Below are 21360 nucleotides of genomic sequence, written 5' to 3' on the forward strand. Positions count from 1 at the left end.
ACTGTGAGTTTGGCAGATGCAAACTCGTACATATAGGATGGACAAACAACAAGGCCCTACGTTACAGAACAGGGAACTATATTCAATATCCTGTGATAAATCATAATGGAAAAGAAGATGAAAAATAATACATACATGTATAAGAGGAATCACTTTGCTGTACAGCAGAAATTTACACAGCATTGTAAATAATTTTTAAAAGAAATAAATCTAAGTGGTAACAAGATAGAGACAATGGCAGACTTTATTTTGAAGGAGAAAGAATATATGGACTAACAATACTCTATCAATCCATATTTTTAAAAAATAAAAGGGTAAGGAAAGGAAGTGTTCTGGTCCTAAAAGCAGATGTTTTAAAATAGTATAATACAACTTAACTGCTGCTGAGCACAAAGAGTTTCTGGATATGGAGATGAGAGTGCTAACATTGCCCATGTTCTATATATGAATTAAATTAGCACACCTTGCGCTTCACAGGTAATAGCATTTGTTGTTGTTGTTGTTGTTGTTTTACAAATTTGCTCACTCTGTGTGTCTGTGTCACGTTTTGCTCACTCACTCTGTGTCTGTGTCACATTTCGGTAATTTTCACAATATTTCAAAATTTTCACTATCAGTATATTTTTATGGTGCTCTGTGGTCAATGATCTTTGATGTTTACATTGTAATTATTTGGGGGCACCACGAACCACACCTAGATAAAATCAGTTCAGTTCAGTTCCTCAGTCGTGTCCAACTCTTTGTGACCCCATGGACTGCAGCACGCCAGGCCTCCCTGTCCATCACCAACTCCTGGAGCTTGCTCAAACTCATGGCGATTGACTCAGTGATGCTACAAGATAAGATGATGAACTTAATAAATTTTGTGTGTTCCTTTTATTAAAAAAAAAAAGGTTTATCTAATTTTTGACTGTGTTGGGTCTTAATCATGGTGCTAGGGATCTTTCCTGCAACACACGCTTCTCTCTAGTTGTAGCACATGGGCTAAGTAGCTGCTGCACATATGGTTAGCTGTTGCACAGCATGTGGGATCTTGGTTCCCTAACCAAGGGTCCAACCCATGTCCCCCACATTGGAAGGTGGATTCTGAACCACTGGAGCACCAGGGAATTCCCAAGTTTTGTGTGTGTTCCGACTGCTCCCCCAATGGGCTGTGCCATTAACTCTCTCTCTATTGGGCATCCCCATTCCCTGAGACAAAATGATACTGAAATTAGGTCAATTAATAGTCCTAACTAGTCTCTCAATCTAATCACACGGACTACAGCCTTGTCTAACTCAACGAAGACGGGCGGGTCAAGGTGGAGAGGTCTGACAGAATGTGGTCCACTGGAGAAGGGAATGGCAAACCACTTCAGTATTCTTGCCTTGAGAACCCCATGAACAGTATGAAAAGGCAAAATGAAAGGATACTGAAAGAGGAACTCCCCAGGTCAGTAGGTGCCCAATATGCTGCTGGAGATCACTGGAGAAATAACTCCAGAAAGAATGAAGGGATGAAGCCAAAGCAAAAACAATACCCAGCTGTGGATGTGACTGGTGATAGAAGCAAGGTCCGATGCTATAAAGAGCAATATTGCATAGGAACCTGGAATGTCAGGTCCATGAATCAAGGCAAATTGGAAGCAGTCAAACAGGAGATGGCAAGAGTGAACGTCGACATTCTAGGAATCAGCGAACTAAAATGGACTGGAATGGGTGAATTTAACTCAGATGACCATTATATCTACTACTGTGGGCAGGAAACCCTTAGAAGAAATGGAATAGCCATCATGGTCAACAAGAGAGTCCGAAATGCAGTACTTGGATGCAATCTCAAAAACGACAGAATGATCTCTGTTCGTTTCCAAGGCAAACCATTCAATATCACAGTTATCCAAGTCTATGCCCCAACCAGTAATGCTGAAGAAGCTAAAGTTGAATGGTTCTATGAAGACCTACAAGGCCTTTTAGAACTAACAGCCAAAAAAGATGTCCTTTTCATTATAGGGGACTGGAATGCAAAAGTAGGAAGTCAAGAAACACCTGGAGTAACAGGCAAATTTGGCCTTGGAATACGGAATGAAGCAGGGCAAAGGCTAATAGAGTTCTGCCAAGAGAACACACTGGTCATAGCAAACACTGTCTTCCAACAACACAAGAGAAGACTCTACACTGAACATCACCAGATGGTCAACATAGAAATCAGATTGATTATATTCTTTGCAGCCAACGATGAAGAAGCTCTATACAGTCAGCAAAAACAAGACCAGGAGATGACTGTGGCTCAGATCATGAACTCCTTATTGCCAAATTCAGACTTAAATTGAAGAAAGTAGGGAAAACCACTAGATCATTCAGGTACAACCTAAATCAAATCCCTTGTGATTATACAGTGGAAGTAAGAAATAGATTTAAGGGACGAGATCTGATAGATAGAATGCCTGATGAACTATGGATGGAGGTTCGTGACATTGTACAGGAGACAGGGATCAAGACCATCCCCATGGAAAAGAAATGCAAAACAGCAAAATGGCTGTCTGGGGAGGCCTTACAAATAGCTGTGAAAAGAAGAGAAACCAAAGGTAAGGGAGAAAAGGAAAGATATAAGCATCTGAATGCAGAGTTCCAAAGATTAGCAAGGAGAGATAAATAAGAAAGCCTTCCTCAGCTATCAGTGCAAAGAAATAGAGGAAAACAACAGAATGGGAAAGACTAGAGATCTCTTCAAGAAAATTAGAGATACCAAGGGAATATTTCATGCAAAGATGGGCTCGATAAAGGACAGAAATGGTATGGACCTAACAGAAGCAGAAGATATTAAGAAGAGGTGGCAAGAATACACAGAAGAACTATACAAAAAAGATCTTCATGACCAAGATAATCATGATGGTGTGATCACTCACCTAGGGCCGGACATCCTGGAATGTGAAGTCAAGTGGGCCTTAGAAAGCATCACTACAAACAAAGCTAATGGAAGTGATGGAATTCCACTTGAGCTGTTTCAAATCCTGGAAGATGATGCTGTGAAAGTGATGCACTCAATATGCCAGCAAATTTGGAAAACTCAGCAGTGGCCACAGGACTGGAAAAGGTCAGTTTTCATTCCAATTCCAAAGAAAGGCAATGCCAAAGAATTCCCAGACTACCGTACAATTGCACTCATCTCACATGCTAGGAAAGTAATGCTCAAAATTCTCCAAGCCAGGCTTCAGCAATACGTGAACTGTGACCTTTCAGATGTTCAAGCTGGTTTTAGAAAAGGCAGAGGAACCAGAGATCAAATTGTCAACATCCGCTGGATCATGGAAAAAGCAAGAGACTTCCAGAAAAACATCTATTTCTGGTTTATTGACTATACCAAAGCCTGTGACTGTATGGATCACAAGAAACTGTGGAAAATTCTGAAAGAGATGGGAATACCAGACCTCCTGACCTGCCTCTTGAGAAACCTATATGCAGGTCAGGAAGCAACAGTTAGAACTGGACATGGAACAACAGACTGGTTCCAAATAGGCCAAGGAGTACGTCAAGGCTGTATGTTGTCACCCTGCTTATGTATCTTATATGCAGAGTGCATCAAGAGAAACACTGGGCTGGAAGAAGCACAAGCCAGAATCAAGATTGCCCGGAGAAATACCAATAACGTCAGATACACAGATTATACAACCCTTATGGCAGAAAGTGAAGAGGAACTAAAGAGCCTCTTATGAAAATGAAAGTGGAGAGTGAAAACGTTGGCTTAAAGCTCAACATTCAGAAAACGAAGATCATGGTATCTGGTCCCATCACTTCATGGGAAATAGATGGGGAAACAGTGGAAACAGTGGCTGACTTTATTTCTCTGGGCTCCAAAATTACTGCAGATGGTGATTGCAGCCATGAAATTAAAAGACACTTACTCCTTGGAAGGAAAGTTATGACCAACCTAGATAGCATATTCAAAAGCAGAGACATTACTTTGCCAACAAAGGTCTGTCTAGTCAAGGCTATGGTTTTTCCAGTAGTCATGTATGGATGTGAGAGTTGGACTGTGAAGAAAGCTGAGCGCCGAAGATTTGATGCTTTTGAACTGTGGTGTTGGAGAAGACTCTTGAGGGTCCCTTGGACTGCAAGGAGATCCAACCAGTCCATTCTAAAGGAGATCAGTCCTGGGTGTTCTTTGGAAGTACTGATGCTAAAGCTGAAACTCCAGTACTTTGGTCACCTCATGCAAAGAGTTGACTTACTGGAAAAGACTCTAATGCTGGGAGGGATTAGGGGCAGGAGGAGAAGGGGAGGACAGGGGATGAGATGGCTGGATGGCATCACTGACTCAATGGACATGAGTTTGGGTGAACTCCAGGAGTTGGTGCTGGACAGGGAGTCCTGGCATGCTGCAATTCATGGGGTCGCAAAGAGTTGGACAAGACTGAGCGACTGAACTGAACTGAATTGAACTAGTCTCTAAGTGTGTAAGTGAAAAGAAGAGTCACATATCTCTCACTTTAAATCGAAAGTTAGATTAAGCTCAGTAGAGAAGACCCTTCTACTTAGAAAAGAACCCGATGCTAGAAAAATTGAAGGCAGGAGGAGGAGGGGGCAACAGAGAATGAGATGACTGGATGGCATCACTGACTCAGTAGCCATGAGGTTGCGCAAATTCTGGGAAATAGTGAAGGACAGGGAAGACTGGTGTTGCAGTCCACGGAGTCACAAAGAGTCGGACACCACTTAGAGACTGAACACCACCAACAGTGAAAAAGTCAGGTGAAAGCCGAGACTGGCCAAACACTCAGGCTCTTGAGCCGGTTAGCCAAGTTGTGAATGCAAAGGAAAAGCGCTGGAAGGAAATTAAAAGTGCTACTTCAATGAACACATGAACGATAAGGTCGAAGAGCCTTATACCTGAAATGGAGAAAATTTTAGTGATCTGGATAGATCAAACCACTCACAACATTCCTTTAAACCAAAACCTAATCTAAAGCAAAGCCCTAACTCTCTTTAATTCTGTGACTCCTGAGAGAGGTGAGAAACTGCAGAAGGAAGTTAGAAGGTAGCAGAGGTTGGTTCATGAGGCTTCTGGAAAGAGACCATCTCCATAACGTGGAAGAGCAAGGTGAAGCAGCCTGTGCTGCTCTAGAAGTTGCAGCAAGTTATCCTGAAGAGTTAGCTCTCATAGTTAATGAGGGGTGAGTGTGTGTGTGTGTGTGTGTGTGTGTGTGTGTGTGTTCAGTCACTAGTCATGTCCAACTCTTGTGACCCCATGGACTACAGCCCACCAGGCTCCTCTGTTCATGGAAGTGGCTACGCTAAACAACAGATTTTCCCTGGAAGATGAAACATCCTTAAACTAGGAGAAGATGCCATCTGGGACTTACAGCTGAAGAGGCTCTCTCAATTCCTGGTTTCAGAGCTGCAAAGGACAGGCTGATTTTCTTGTTAGGGGCTAATATAGCTGGTGACTTTTAAGTTGAACCCAATACTCCTTTTTCATTCCTAAAGTCCTCATACCCTTAAGAACTAGACTGAATATACCCTACTGGTGCTCTGAAAGTCAAACAATAAAGTCTAGATGACAGCACATCTGTGTAAAACATGGTTTACTGAATATTTTAAGCTCATTGTTGAGAACTACTGCTCAGAAAAGATTTTGCAAAATATTAATGCTCATTGACAATGTACCTGGTCACTCAGAGCTCTGATGGAGATGTACAATGAGATTAATGCTGTTTTCATGCCTGCTAATGCAACTTCCCATTCTGAAGTCCATGGATAAAGAGTAATTTTCATTTTTAAGTCTTATTATAAGAAATAGATTTCATAAGGCTATAGCTGCCAGAGATAGCAATTCCTCTGGTGGACCTGGGCAAAATAAACCGAAAACCTTGCTTGTAGAAAGGATTCACCATTCTAGATACCATTAAAAACATTCAAGGTTCATGGGAAGAGGTCAAAATAACAACATTAACAGGAGTTTTGGAGAAAAAGACTCCAATTCTAATTCATGACTTTGAGAAGTTCAGGATTTCAGTGTAGGAAGTTACTGCAGATATGGTGGAAATAGCAAGACCTAGAATCAGAAGTGGAGTCTGAAGATGTGACTGAATTGCTGCAATCTCATTTTAAAACTTTTAATGGATGAGGAGTTCTTCTCATTGATAAACAAAAACTTAGTTAACATAGCAGGAACAGGGTTTGAGAGGATTGACTCCAGTTTTGCAAGAAGTTGTGTGGATAAAATGCTATCAAACACCTCTGCATGCTACAGAGAACTTGTTTGTGAAAGAAAGAGGCCATGGATGTTTCCTTGGTGACTTAGAAATTACTGCAGCCACCTCAAACCTTCAGCAACCACCACCCTGATCAGTCAGCAGCCATCAACATCGAAGCAAGACCCTCTCCCAGCAAAAAGATTACAACTCCCTGAAGGCTCAGATGATGGGTAGCATCTTTATTAGCAATAAAGTATTTGAAAATTAAGGTATTGCACACTTAATAGACCATAGTACAGTATACGTACTGCGAAATCAAAAATTCGTGATTCATTTTATTGTGATGCTTGCTTTAAAGTGGTTGTCTAGCCCCAAATCTGCAATGTGTCTGAGGTCTGCCTGTACAATCAAGTATTGGTCCATGCAATTTCAAAAAGGCAGGGAGCAAGGCTACAACAGAACTGGCTGAACAGGAACGCTGAAGAGATAAGAAACTTTCTCCATCCTGGTAACTCAGAGGTATTTTTTTGAAAGACTAGATAAAGGCAAAAGATAAGACTGCAGATAAAGAAATGTAATTACATGACTAATATTTCAAAATCAATTCTATCTTAAAATGAGTTTCCATGTTATAGAAAAAGAGAACTAAACAGTGATTTTTATTTCCTTGGATAGCATGCCATGGCAGGCTGGACACTTAAAGGTACCTTCTAGAACAAAGGCTGTCACATGAGCTTGAATATTTCAACTATTAAAAACAGTGTATCTTTTTAATGGACTATTCTGGATAATTTGCAAATAAGTATATTTTAAAGCAAATTTTTTTCCTTCAGGAAAAAAACTAGTTTCTATTTTGCTGTGCTGTGAATAATATTCATATGCTTACTGAGCTAGTATATAAACAGCTGTACATTTAATCTTTTCCTATCTTTCCTGTTGTTCAGAGTAGTAAAATTAAATGATAGCATTGCAGACTATTAATGCCTCAGAGCCTAAAAAATTGGGGGGATGGCACATTTCCAATGTCATAACTCACATGCTACTGTTCCATAGGATGATTCTGCATTGAACAACTGCAACAGCCTTGCTTAATAAGACAGAAAATCACTAACATTTATTTGACAAATTTATCGAGAGCCTACTATGAACTAGGCCCTGTGCTAGATATTTCACGTTTATGGGTTAGAAAGTGCGGGAAAGATGACAAAATTGGAAATTTTATTCTCTTTGAAAATGAATATATGCTATAAATATTTGATGCAGGGAGAACTCTGAAACTTTTCTTCACTGAAATAATTTGTCTCTCAAAACTACAATGAGCCTTACACCAGCTAGAATGATTTTCAAAAAGATAAAGTGTTGGTGAAGATGTGGAGAAAAGGGAATCTTTGTGCAGTATTGGTGGGAAAGTAAATTGGTGTAGGTACTACTGAACACAGTAGGAAGGTTCCTCAGAAAATTAGAAATAAAACCACCACATGATCCAGAAATTCCAACTCTGGGTATAGATCTGAAGGAAACAAAATCACTGTCAGAAAAACATAGCTGACTGCATGTTTATTGCAGCCTTACTCATAGTAGCCAAGACACGGAAACAAACTAAATGTCTACCAGTGGATGTATGGACAGAGAAAAGGTAGTGTATATACACAATGGGATATTACTCAGCCATAGAAAAGATGGAAATCCTGCCACTGGTGACAGCAAGGATATACTTTGAGGATATTACGCTAAGCGAAATAAATCACAGAAAAACAAATACTGTATGATCTCACTTATACATGGAACCTGAAAAACACCCAACCAACCAAACTCACAGAGAAGAGAGAATAGATTGTCAGTTGCCTGAGGCACGGGGCCAGGGCTGGGTGCTGGAAGACAAGCAAGATGGGTGAAGGTAGGCAAAAGGAACAAACTCCCAATTTTAAATTACTGGGCATGTAACGTAAGCATAGTGACTATAGTTAATACCGTATTGTACAGCTGAAAGCTGCTGAGAAGCAGATCCTTAAAGAGTCTTACCACAAGGTGAAAAAAATGTAAGTATGTGAGGTGATGGATGTCAGTTACCTAAAGTCCTATACTGGGTATGGGGCCTTTTAACAGATCAACTGAGATCTACAGCAGGGAAATTTTCAAGTCTCCAACTCCTCTGATCAGGCAAGTGGACAGACAATGGACCTGGGAGAGGGGCCGTGCTCAGTGACGTGCACTGAAACTCCCTCCCTTTGATCCACCTGCCACCTGCTTCTTGAAGGACACTGATAGCGATGCTGGAGATTCGAGGAATAAAGATGTCCTTTTTTAAAAATTAATTTTTATTGGAGTAGCTGCTTTACTGCTGTTAGTTTCTGCTGTACAGCAAAGTGAATCGGCTGTATGTTTACATATATCCCTCTTTTTTGGATTTCCTTCCCGTTTAGGGCACCACAGAGCACCGAGTAGTCTCCTGTGCCATGCAGTAGGCTCTCATGAGTTATTTTATGCATACTATCAAGAGTGGATATGGCAGTCCTAATCTCCCAATTCATCCCACCTCCCTTCATAAACCTTGTTTTTAATAGCACACATATATTCAAAGCAAAATCCATTAGCAAGCAGATACCCAGAAACAGGATTATCTGGCATTTTAAAAAAGATTTTGCAAGACACAAAGCTTTCAATTTAAAAATTATTTATTAAAAAACATATTCTCCCAATTTTGATTGCATTTCAAATTAAATAAGGAGTGATGTTACAAATTAACGGATCAGATCCTTTCATACAGAGGGTGATGATGGCCTCATTAGTGAGGAGTATAGTCTACTAAATAGTGGAGTATGAATCCAACTCATTCCCCTCGTCATGAAAGGTAGGCATAATTGATAGATCTCATACCAGAAAAAGTTATAGAGCGTGTTTTCATATTTCAGTTAAATATTCAGTTATTATAAAAGGACACTGGCTTAAAAGAGCATCCACGTTATGCTCTGGATTTTCTTTTGCAAAATCCAAGGGAACGTGATTGTTTGGCAGTGTCTCCCTGCTCATGAAGAAGCACCTGAGATTCACTGTGTTTCCCACCTTTGGGTTTCCAGTGATTGAAACATGCTGGAAGCCTGAGCGCGCCAGCAATGCCACACAGATCCCAGAGCTTAAAAGGAGTCTCTGACACATCCTGGAGCTTTTATCAACTTCAAATGAATACACAGAACACCAAGTCACTAAAAAGAAAATGACTTTCAGAAAAAACACCCTAAAAGGAAACCCTCTAGTAGTCTTCAGTGTTGAAAACTTTGGGGTGAGGACTGGTCTCTTTCAATGGTTCAAGTAGTCAGTCTTTTCTCAACAGTTTCTTGATAAGCGACAAATCTTCTCAAATTCATCTTCACGTTGTCAAGAACACACAGCTGATCTGGACTGTATTTAGTTCTCCCTTCTTTTCGTATCTGCCAAAAAAATATCATATGAGATTTGGTATCTACCACTAACGCCTTTAAATAAGAAAGCATTTAATTTGGGGTGTATTTATTTTTAGAACAAACGGTTGCCAGAAATTGGTGGAACAGTTTCACTTCCAAGGTGATGGAACACAGTACGTGAGCTGTAACAAAGATAAATTAGATCATGCACCTTTTCTTCATTTTTTACTGATTTCTGGCTGTGCCGGGTCTTCGCTGATGTGCGCAGGCTTTCTCTAGCTGGAGCGAGCAGGGGCTACTCTCCAGCTGCGGTGCACGGTCTTCCCGCTGTAGTGGCTTTTCTTTCTACAGAGCACAGGCTCTAGGGTGCACAGGCTTCAGTAACTCCAGTGAGTGGAGTCAGTTGTTGTGGTGCATAGGCTTAGCTGCCTCTTGGCATGTGGGATCTTCCTGGACCAGGGATTGAACCCGTGGCCCCTGCACGGGCAGGTGGATTCTTAACCACTGGACCACCAGGGAAATCCTGTGCACTTTTTAAATGATACTTATTTTAGCATTTGGAAAAGTCACAGTCAAAGTTGCTCAGTCATGTCCGACTCTTTGCAATCCCACGGACTATACAGGCCAGACTATTGGAATGGGTAGCCGTCCCCTTCTCCAGGGGATCTTCACATCCCAGGGATCGAACCCAGGTCTCCTGCATTGCAGGTGGATTCTTTACCAGCTGAGCTACCAGGGAAGCCCCCCGAAATACTGGAGCGGGTAGCCTAACCCTTCTCCAGGGTATATTCCCGACCCAGGAATCAAACCGGGATCTCCTGCATTGCAGTCAGATTCTTTACTAGCTGAGCTACCAGGCAAGTCCATTTGGAAGGCTTATTTAAAAAAGATTGCTAAAGCTCCAATACTTTGGTTACCTGATGCAAAGAGCCAACTCACTGTAAAAGACCCTGATGCTGGGAAAGAGAGGACAGGAGGAGAAGGGGATGACAAAGGATGAGATGGTTGGATGGCATCACCAATTTAATGGACATTAATTTAGGCAAATTCAAGGAGATAGGGAAGGACAATGAAGCCTAGCATGCTGCAGTCCATGGGGTTACAAAGAGTTGGATGTGACTGAGTGACTGAACAAGGCCGGTCCACATAGTTTCTGATAGGTCTGGAGTTAGGCCTGAGAATTTGCATTTACAACAAGTTACCAAGTGATGCTGGCACTGCTGATACAGGGCACTTTTGAGGATGTCTGCTCTAGAGAAGTTTTTTAGTAAAATGCATTATGCTGTGTTTAAATGCAATTTGGGGCTAAATATAAACCAAACAGCCTTTAATGCAACTGTGGTTTCATTTACAAAGGACAGTCATATAGAAAACTGCATGCTGCCACTCTGGCTAACAAAGATGCTTCATCAGGGCTTCATAGCTTTGAGAAAAGAAAGACAGCCGGTTAAACAGCACTATCACTGCCATGCATACCAGGTAGGCAAATCAATCAGAACAACGGGCGTTCCGGAGATGAGGGGCTATTCTCCTAGTTCACAGCTGGCATGACTGCTCTCTAAGCATTTGCTTCTGCAGAGTCTGACGACTCTCGACCACATCTGCTTTCCCAGGGGCTGCAAGGACAGGAGATATTTTCCTTTCCCTTCAGACTCCTTTTTCAGAAGTTTAGAGGGCTTGTGACCTTTAAGAACAATGTGGACACCCTCCATGTACTGGTTTAGAAATGTCTCTAGGAGACAGTGTAAAATAAAAGCGCATAAAGTACAAGGCTGTGAATATATTATGCTATCTGTTGGATAATAAAGGGGAAAAATACTAACGTACATTTGTCTTTGTGCAGAGAAACACCATTCCGTTTGGTTACCCATGAGGCAGGTTAGGAACAGGTGGGAATAAAACTTCTCACTGCTTAAAAAATAAATACCGAGGGAATGTGCTTGGAGGTCCGGTGGCTAAGACTCCATGCTCCCAATGCAGGGGGCCCAGGTTTGATCCCTGGTCAGGGAGCCAGATCCACCTGCTGCAACTAAAGATCCTGCCATGCCACAGCGAAGACAGAAGATCCAGTGTACCCAACTAAGACGCCAAGCAGCGAAAATAAACACAGAAAAAAAGCCACCCCAAACAAAAAACACCCACCCCCCCGGATGTGGGGAGGGTGAAATGGGTGAAAGTGGTCAAAAGGTACACACTTTCAGTTCCAGATGACCCCTGAACACTGCAGGGGTTAGCGGTGCCAACTCCCTACCCCCTTGTTGAAAACCCAAGTGCAAGCTCAGTGTTGGCCACAGGTCCAACCAACTGCAGACCATACTGCACTGCAGTGTTTACCACAGAAAAACTCCATGTGTTTAAGTGCATTTGCACAGGGTCTTGCACATCAACTGCGTAAGAGGAGTGAGTTCTGAGGATGTGATGCAAGGTGACTGCCGTTAGCAACACTGTATTATGTATTTGAAAGTTACTAAGAAAGTGGATCTTAAAAGTTTTCATTACAAGAAAATAAATTTATCACTACATGTGGTGATTTATGTTAACTCAATTTATTGTGGTAATCATTTTCTAATATATATACATCTCCAAACATTACGTTGCACACTCAAAACTAACACTATGTTGTAGTATGTTAATTATATCTCAAAACAAAACAAAACCCAAACAAACAGACCTAGAGGCTTAAACAAAGCATAATTAAGAGCAAGCTGATTAATTTTCCCCCCTTAAGACTAAAGTCACCTACTAGTGATGCTTAACTCAAAGTCAGCCACTATATTACTATATTTTTAAATGTAAGATGTCAAAACATGAAAATGCTACAAGACAAACCAGTTATTAACGTTCCTAAACAAACACTGACCTATCTGTGAGAATGGGCATGGCATATGTGGCTATTTTTTTTCCTTCTGGAAAACAAAACTATTTTTTACACCTTAAAAAAATTTAAAAAGTTTATATTTCTAGACATACAATCATTTTACCTAAAAACCTGTCACAGAGTTCTGCCTATGGGAATTGAATTCTGCCTTTGACGCTTGTTAGAGAAAAGAAATAGACACTGGAAAGCAACAAAAGTAAGCTAATTTTCCATTAAAACCTCTACTTTCCTGACAGAGAATTAAAGGCAAAAGTTAAATTCAAAATGTAAAGTCAAAAAATACAAATATTTTTGTTTCTCAAAATGAAATATATAGATTTAAATAACAGGAGAATTGGCCAACTTAAATTTGTGAATATGTGATCAAAGGCCTGCTTTTAAAATTTCTCATTGCTTTCCCCCAAACACCAAAACATTTAAAATTATCTTTTTGACTCAAAGTTAGCTTTGATGCTTCTGATGAATCAATCAATCCATCGATAAAAAGGCAAATGAAGGTAGCTGCATTCTCCATTACAGACCAGCTGAGAGTTTGTTTGCCTTTTTTTTTTTTTTTCAGAGGACCAAAGAGAAATAAATGAAGTCAGCCTACAATGCATTACATGATATAAAATAAATTTAACACTGTCTCTGAAAGTGCTTTGCAGGCCGGACTGTAGTGCTTACACATAAGCATTGTTAACACTGCTAAACCGCCGCAGAGAGAGGAACTTGTCCACACCATTTTGGCTCAAGTCACAGTGATTCAACAGAAAGGGCTCAGTCGCCCTGACTCAGCCAACAAGCATTTACACAGAACTGGGGACGAAGTGCTATGTGAATCACCAAGATTGCCAGCAGGGAACCACACACACCCTTGTCCCACAGAATGCGGAGACGTCAGCATTTCTAAATAAACCACTGGTTGTTTAGTCACTAAGTCGTGTCCGACTCTTTTGCAACCCCACGGACTGAAGCCTGCTGGGCTCCTCTGTCCATGGGATTTCCCAGGCAAGAATACTGGAGTGGGGCTGCCATTTCCTTCTCCAGGGGATCTTCCCACATCTCCTGCGTTGGCAGGTGGACTCTACCACTGAGCCACCAGGGAAGCCAAATAAAACGTTACATACCTTCATTTTGAAGACTGGCTGGAATTCTTTCAGAGTAGATAACAATTTAATTTGAACTGAGGCCCTTTCAGCTTCTTTGCCGTCTGCAAAAACATCAAAGAGGGCATCCAAGGCCTCCCCTGCTACCACAAGACAGGGGTCTTTGGTGGCAACCTCAAGCAGAAAGCACCCGATGGTCTGGAGAAAAGAAAACACAGCAAGGGATCGTCCAATATTCTAAGTCAGTATTCAAAATAAGTACTAACTCGAAATGTGACAACAATTCACGCATAAAGTTTTACATACAAATGCTAGGGAAAAGTTAACACTTCTAAAAGACTAAAGACTTGACATATATTTACAAAAATACCAAGTATAATGTAAGCAAGATAAATTCAAAACCTTAGTTTATATTAGTAAATAAAGTGAACTTAGATCCATAAATGACATACAATAGACTGACACTGGAAATTATTAAATTTTCCCTTCTATCTATCTCTATCAAGAAGGCTTTTCCCACGGTGTCAAATGCATATAAATATTATCAGTAACAAAAAAAACCCTGCCTTTTAAATTATATGAGAAACACTCAGACATTAAAAAAATTAAGAACATACAATCTCATCTTGCTTCACTGTGATGATTTTTAACATCCACTCATTTTTTTTTATGATTAGCTAGCTATAGGAACAAACTATTCCCAATGCAAAGAACTGGTCAAGAGTAAGGTTGCTTTATTATGGTTGTTTTGCTTCACCGTTTACATCTTTAAGGGCAATGTGCACACCTGTTATTATGGGTGAGAGAGTGAAAATGCTGAGTCTGAAATGCAGCTCTACTGTAAATAACAGGGTGACTCTGGGACCTTGCTACTCACTCTGGACCTCCATTTTCTCATCTAAATTTAAGTGGTCAAGAAAACCTCTAGGAGAGTATTTAAATTTAAATATCCCATTGGGACTTCTCTGGTGGTACAGTGATTGAGAATCCGCCTGCCAAAGCAGAGGACACAGGTTCAGTTCCTGGTTCGGGAAGATGCGACAAGCTGGGGAGCAGTTAGGGCTGTGCGCCACAACCGCTGAGTCTGCGCTCCAGAGCCCAGGAGCCACAGCTACTGAAGGCCGAGCGCCCAGGAGCCCGCGCTGTGCGACAAGGGAAGCCCCTGCAACCAGAAGTCTGTGCCCTGAAACGGAGAGTTGCTCCCGCTCACTGCAACTAGAGAAAGGCCACACGCACCAATGAAGACCAAGCACAGCCAAAAATATCAGTAATAAATAAATTTAATACCCTATTACAAACATGGAACGTTCAGCATCACCTATGAAGTAGTCTTACCGAAAAAGCTGAACCTGAATCTAACCTAGCCTTTAGATCTAAGCTCCACTCTGCAGGAAATTCAGAAGATAAAGGACCAAACTTACCACCACAAGGAGGCAATAGGACAAATCCACAAGGCTGAACACTAGGAGCCAACTGACCCAGAAGCTGAGGGAGAAAGAGGCGGCGTGCGGGAGGTACTAGACGGGACAAAGCTCTCAATGAAGAGAGACTTCAGTTCAGTTCAGTCGCTCAGTCGTGTCCGACTTTCTGCAACCCCATGAATCGCAGCACGCCAGGCCTCCCTGTCCATCACCAACTCCCAGAGTTCACTCAAACTCACGTCCATCGAGTCAGTGATGCCATTCAGCCATCTCATCCTCTGTCGTCCCCTTCTCCTCCTGCCCCCAATCCCTCCCAGCATCAGAGTCTTTTTGAAGACCCCAAACCAAGCACAACATGGAGACCTGACTTAGACCCTGCTTTAAACAGACAATCTATAAACAGTTATCCTGGCAACAACTGGAAGAATTTGAATATGGACCAAGTATTAGCCATATTAAGAAATAATTGTGTATGGCATAATAATGGTGGCTATACAAAAGAACTGTCTTTATTTTTAAGAAGTACATACTGAATAATAGGGACACAATACCAGGATGTCATTAATTTAACACATTCAGCAGAGGAAGTACTTTAAGTACAAATGATAGAAAATTCGTAACTGTTAAATACGCTTGATGGCTATACAAAATTCACTGCACTTTCTACTTTTCTTCATGCTTGAAAATGTGACTAAATAAAAACATTTTGGAAATCTTACGTTATGCCTGAGAAAAATTTGCGGTTCCTCTAAAGTGGGCCTTGGACTTGACAGTCTTAAGGGGTGGGAAGTGACTACACCTATACGTGCTCAATGGTATATGTGTACATGTACAGAGTGATACAGCCGTGCTCTCTCACTTAGGGTCTACATATTAGAATCTCTGGAGTGACACACAAGGAGTGGGTACCAGTGGCTGCCTCTCTGGAGTGGAACTAGGGGACTGGAATTTTAGGGGTGATGTGCCTTAGCTTCCCTGGTGGCTCAACTGGTACAGGATCTGCCTGCAATGCAGGAGACCTGGGTTAGAGCCCTGGGTTGGGAAGATCCCCCAGAGAAGGAAAAGGCTACCCACTCTGGTATCCTGGCCTGGAAAATTCCATGGACTATACAAGTCCATGGGGTCACAATGGGTTGGACACGACTGAGCAACTTTCACTTTCAAATGGTTTGGATGTGCACATATCATCGTTTTGAAACAGGCTTCTGAAAAATAACCAGTCACACTGTTAAGCTCTTAGCAAGTTAAGAAGTACTTTAGGGGCTTCCCTGGTGGCTCAGCGGGAAAGAATCTGCCTGCCAGTGCAGGAGACGTGGGTTCAATCCCAAGTCTGGGAAGACCCCACGTGCCCCGGGGCAACCAAGCCCGTGCACCACAGCTACTGAGCCCACGCGCCACGACTTCTGAGCCCACGAGCCCTACAGCCTGTGCTCCGCAGAAGAGCAGCCACCACAGTGAAAGCCTGTGCACTGCAACGAAGACCCACTACAGCCAAAATAAATCAATAAAGTTGTATATAGAAAAGAAATAATTTATAAGAACCAGCTTATTATTCACTGCCAGTAATCCACGCTTCAGCAATTACTGTTAGCACAAAGAAGGGTACCTTTACTATTACTGTCCCTTTAGTTACTAGGCTGTACCTCTGGCAGTGCAGTTGCTGAGCAACTTGCTTAGATCAAGTGCTGGAAGCAAACATGCGGAGTGAGCTCCTTGTGTGCGGGCACTACCAGAGTCGCCACTTAAAATTTACGGAGTGGTCTCGGGATGAACTGGGTGGCAAAGAGCAGACTGCACTTCAGCCTGGTGTGCTGGGAAAGCTGTTTGGATTGCTCTATATCCTCAGGAGAATACAATGTGCACACATTTTACGCAACAGTCAAAGCAGGGTCAACTTGAACAACTTTGAACCTTGGCCTTCCGCTGAAGACAAATTTACTTTTGAAAAACATCTCCAAAATAAAGTTAAATAGCAAAATGAGACTCGACTCTTCAGTCTGACTCATGGAGTAAGAGCAGACCAAAGGATATACTTTATAATGTATCTTAATAAACAATTTCTTGATATGATTTCATCTCATGAAATCCACAGGAGATTTTGAAATCCACAGAAGTGATTTTAAAGTCACTCTCCTTCCGTTTTTAGTGAGTTAATGGTTCAGGTTGGAAGCACAGTGTTTTACCTTGAGAGTGTCGAGTGTGCCATCTTCTTTGGCTAGGACGCTGCCTGTGATTCCTAAAATACTGACCACGTTCACTCTCACCCCCACATTACTACTGTGGATGCCTGCTGTGCACAGTATCATCAGCTGGTCAGGAGTCATGCACTGTTGAAAGAGAAGGAGAGAGTATTTAGCATGTTAAACTTGGCCAGTTCCAACAGCACATGCCTTGGGATTGGCGAGAATCTCTTGTACTGGGGGCACGACTCTACTACAAGTGACAAGAACAATGGGTGGGCAAGTTATTAAATATTCTAAACACTCCTAAAAACAACTAATTCTGCACTAGGATGAGGCTTGCTCACGTCACTGTCACCACTTACTCTATCATGGCTGGGAGCCTATAAACAATGGGCTGAACCTACATAAGGTAAGAGCTGACTCTTGAGACGTGTGCTACGGTAGATTATTAAAGATTGTAAAACGCTTTCAATTACATAGTGCTTCCACCACAGTGATAACTTTTATTTTAAGCTGATTTGACTTCATTTTTGGCCGCACCATGCAGCATGTGGCATCTGGGATCTTCACTCCTCAACCAGGAACTGAACCCATGCCCCCTGCATCCCAGCATTGGAAGCCTGGAGTTTTAACCCTGGACTACCAGGGAAGTGCCTTAAGCTGATCTGTACTCATGGATGAAGGTATCATTAGAGTGCGAATGTCACTTTCCATTTCACAGAAACTGAAGGTCAAAAGTTTTGTTCCTGGAAAAAAATTAAAAGAATACAATTTAAAGATATATATTACAGGCCAACATCATAGACTATATTTAACGGTAAAACATGAGCGGCTTTCTGTTAAGACTCTGAAAGAAGGCCAAGCCTGGATAGCACTGCTCTAGAGGCGTGGCCATGCAATGACTAAGGAAGGAAGGATGGAAGACAGCCCATAGGAGGAAAGGAGGCCCAAGAACTGCAAAGCCAGGTTCCTGGGAAGAGTATCCACGTGGATTCTGAAATCACCCAGAATCATATGGGACCAGTAACAAACAACAGGGTCCAACAGTAGGAATCTTTAAGGAATGAGTGGCCCCTGGGGATGGTGGGTGACTGTGACTGAGGGGTAGGTGGTGTGGTCTAGTGACATGTTACTCAGAACTGGAGGATTTCAGAAAGGAAGAAGTGAGCGTGGTTTAGATCTGTGATTCTCAAGTATCAGTGCACACGACCACTGCCTGGAGAACTTGTTAAAACGCAGACACGGTTGGGCCCCTCCCCAGAGCTTCTGCTTCAATAAACTGGGGGAGAAATCCTGGGATCTACCCTTTATTAGAAAAAGGAAAAAGACCATCAACTCAATAGCAAAGCTGGCCGAAGACAAGGAAAGTCACAGGAAAAGAATGCAAAAGCCCTTGAAAGACATGAAATGATCTCCAACCTCCTCATAACAAAAGAAATGCAGATTAAAATTGAGATACAATTTCTCGCCAACAAACCAGTAAAAATCCAACATTTTGACAACATATTCTTCTGGTGAGGGTGTGACAATACAGGCACTCTCAAACAATGCTGGTGGAGGTTTGAAATGGCTCAGACTTGTGAGGGGGACAAGAGCCATGCCTAGAGCACAGCTACTGGCCTATCTGTTCTCTGAGCTGCAGGCCCACCTCTAGAAATCGGCCGCAAAGACATAACGGCAAAAACACAACAGAACTTCGGTAAAGTGCTACTCGTTGCGGCTCTACTCGTAATAGCGAAAGATGGAAAGAACTAAAAATCCAGCAATGCAAACACGGCGAATAAAGATGGAATATGTACACAATGGAGGGCATCAAGCTGTAAAAAGGAAATGAGAAACATGTCGACATACTATGGAGACTAATAAGAGAGAAAAGCAAAGTGCAGAAGCATCCTTATAAGAAAAAGGGTGAAATACAAAGACATACATATTTTGCTTATGTTTTCTGAAAAAGAACAACAGAATGATAAATTAAAAAATCAATAAGGATGACTACCAATGGCACAAAGGAAGGAACAGGGGCAAGCGGACAGAAACCAGACATCCCTCTGCATATATTTGTGTGTGTGTGCATATAAAATATACATAAAACTTACCATTTCAACCATTTAAAAATGTATAGTTCAGTGGCAGGAAGTACATTCACATTGGTGTCTAAGCAACAATCACCACCATCCATCCCCAGGACTTTTTCATCATCCCATACTGCAACCCTGAACCTATTAAACTATATCTCTCTGAGCCCCTGGTAACTACTCTTCTACTTTCTGTCCTTACGAATTTAATTATTCTAGGTTCCTTACAAAGGATTCTTATAATATTTGTCCTTTTGTGTCTGGTTATTTCACTTAGCATAATGTCTTCATGGTTCATCCATGCAGTAATGTGTACCAAAATTTCAGTCCTCTTTAGAGCCGAATAATATTTCAATGTATGTATACACCATATTTTCCCTTGAATATATCCTGCTTTAGTTTTAACTCTGAAATTAGGTAAAAAATTTATTTAATTAAAAAAGAAAAATTAGAGCAATCAAACAAAAAATGCTTTTAAAAAGAGCTGAAACTGAAGCTAGCTTTATAACAAACCACACAAGAAAATTTGTTCAAAGCAACTTTAAAGCATAGTAATTTGTACAGTCCCAGAGGGATTTTTCTTCCTAAGGACAAAAAGAATCACAGAGAAATCTTACACTGCATCCAGTAGTGTTATTGTTAGTAATAACAGCATTACTCTGAAAATAATAACTATATGCCATATGATGAAGTAAATAATAATGAGTTCATAATGATACTTAAAAAAAAAAAATTCACTGATCATTTTTAGAGACTGCTAGGACACCAACTCCGGAGAAGGCGATGGCACCCCACTCCAGTACTCTTGTCTGGAGAATCCCATGGATGGAGGAGCCTGGTGGGCTACAGTCCATGGGGTTGCTAAGAGTCGGACACAACTGAGTGACTTCACTTTCACTTTTCACTTTCATGCACTGGAGAAGAAAATGGTAACCCACTCCAGTGTTCTTGCCTGGAGAATCCCAGGGACGGAAGAACCTGGTGGGCTGCCATCTGTGGGGTCCCACAGAGTCGGATATGACTGATGCGACTTAGCAGTGGCAGCAGCAGCAGTAGCAGGACACCAGCTCATTTTCTGGGAAAAAGGGTTGGGTGGGGAGAGAGAACCATACCCTGCCTTTTTTGGTATGAAGTGTATTCCAAAGTTACCAAAAATTGATGAAATAAGAAGTTCTTACTTATGGAAGAATCACAGCTAATAAATGTAAAAGGAACAACAAAATTAGGGTATCTTTATCTTGCAAACCCTGATGAAATAATGGATCTATATAATAATCACTCGTTGCTACAAGTGAATCTATGGATATTAAGATTTTAACATCATTATTTTACAACAGTATATCACTTGTGATATAAAAGTAAAATATACATACACCACTACCAATTATTTTTGTCTAAAAACTCTGAACCTGAATCTAATTAAGGCTCTAGACGTACCCCTCAATTTGTAGGAAATATGGAAGACAGACCCATTAAATAACATTGTTTCACCAGCCACATCTGAGAATGGGGGAAATTCTTTAGGATAAATGATAACTTACTCAATGGAAAGATAGCATGAGGAAAGGTGGGCAGGTAGGGGAGATGTTATAGATTCAGAGATTTCAGAATCTGTCAACATGTGAAAAATTGTTGTCTAGTTACTCAGTCGTGTCTGACTCTTTGCAATCCCGTGGACTATAGCCCACCAGGCTCTTCTGTCCATGGGCTTTCCCAGGCAAGAATAGTGGAGTGGGTTGACATTTCCTTGTCCAGTACTAAACGTTACTAAATTACATACTTTAAATGGGAGAACTGTATGGTATATGAATTATAAAAAAATACACATTTAAGAGACCAAAATATCAACTAAGAACAATACATGGATCCTGCTTAGATGCTGATTTGAACGAACCATTAAAAAAACGAGAGAGAAACATTTTTAAAGCAATCAGGGAAAAGTGAACTCAGACTGCATATTAAACGATAATTTTAAAACATCTGTTGATTTGGAGGTTTGAGATAATGGCAATGTGGTTAACTTGTTTACAAGCTCATTTTCTGTCTCAGACAACATAATGAAGCACACAATAAAACGTTCACGGGTGAAAGAATATGATTTGCCTTAACTATTCCAAGAAGCAAGAACGAAAATGTAGGGA

General features: G+C 41.3%; 1 protein-coding gene across 2 annotated transcripts in view; it reads right to left on the minus strand.

The window, feature by feature from the left end:
- HEATR3 (HEAT repeat containing 3) overlaps positions 8831-21360 on the minus strand; it is a 36228-nt gene continuing 23698 nt past the window's right edge. For both annotated transcript variants that reach the window (XM_018061951.1, XM_018061952.1), the window contains 3 exons: positions 17145-17288; positions 13562-13738; positions 8831-9601 (listed from right to left, as the gene is read on the minus strand). In XM_018061951.1, the coding sequence (XP_017917440.1) occupies positions 9479-9601; positions 13562-13738; positions 17145-17288 (444 nt within the window). In that variant the 3' untranslated portion in view covers positions 8831-9478. The remainder of the gene's footprint in view (positions 9602-13561; positions 13739-17144; positions 17289-21360) is intronic.

Source organism: Capra hircus, chromosome 18 (assembly GCF_001704415.2).
Source record: "Capra hircus breed San Clemente chromosome 18, ASM170441v1, whole genome shotgun sequence".
Classification (NCBI taxonomy): domain Eukaryota; kingdom Metazoa; phylum Chordata; class Mammalia; order Artiodactyla; family Bovidae; genus Capra; species Capra hircus.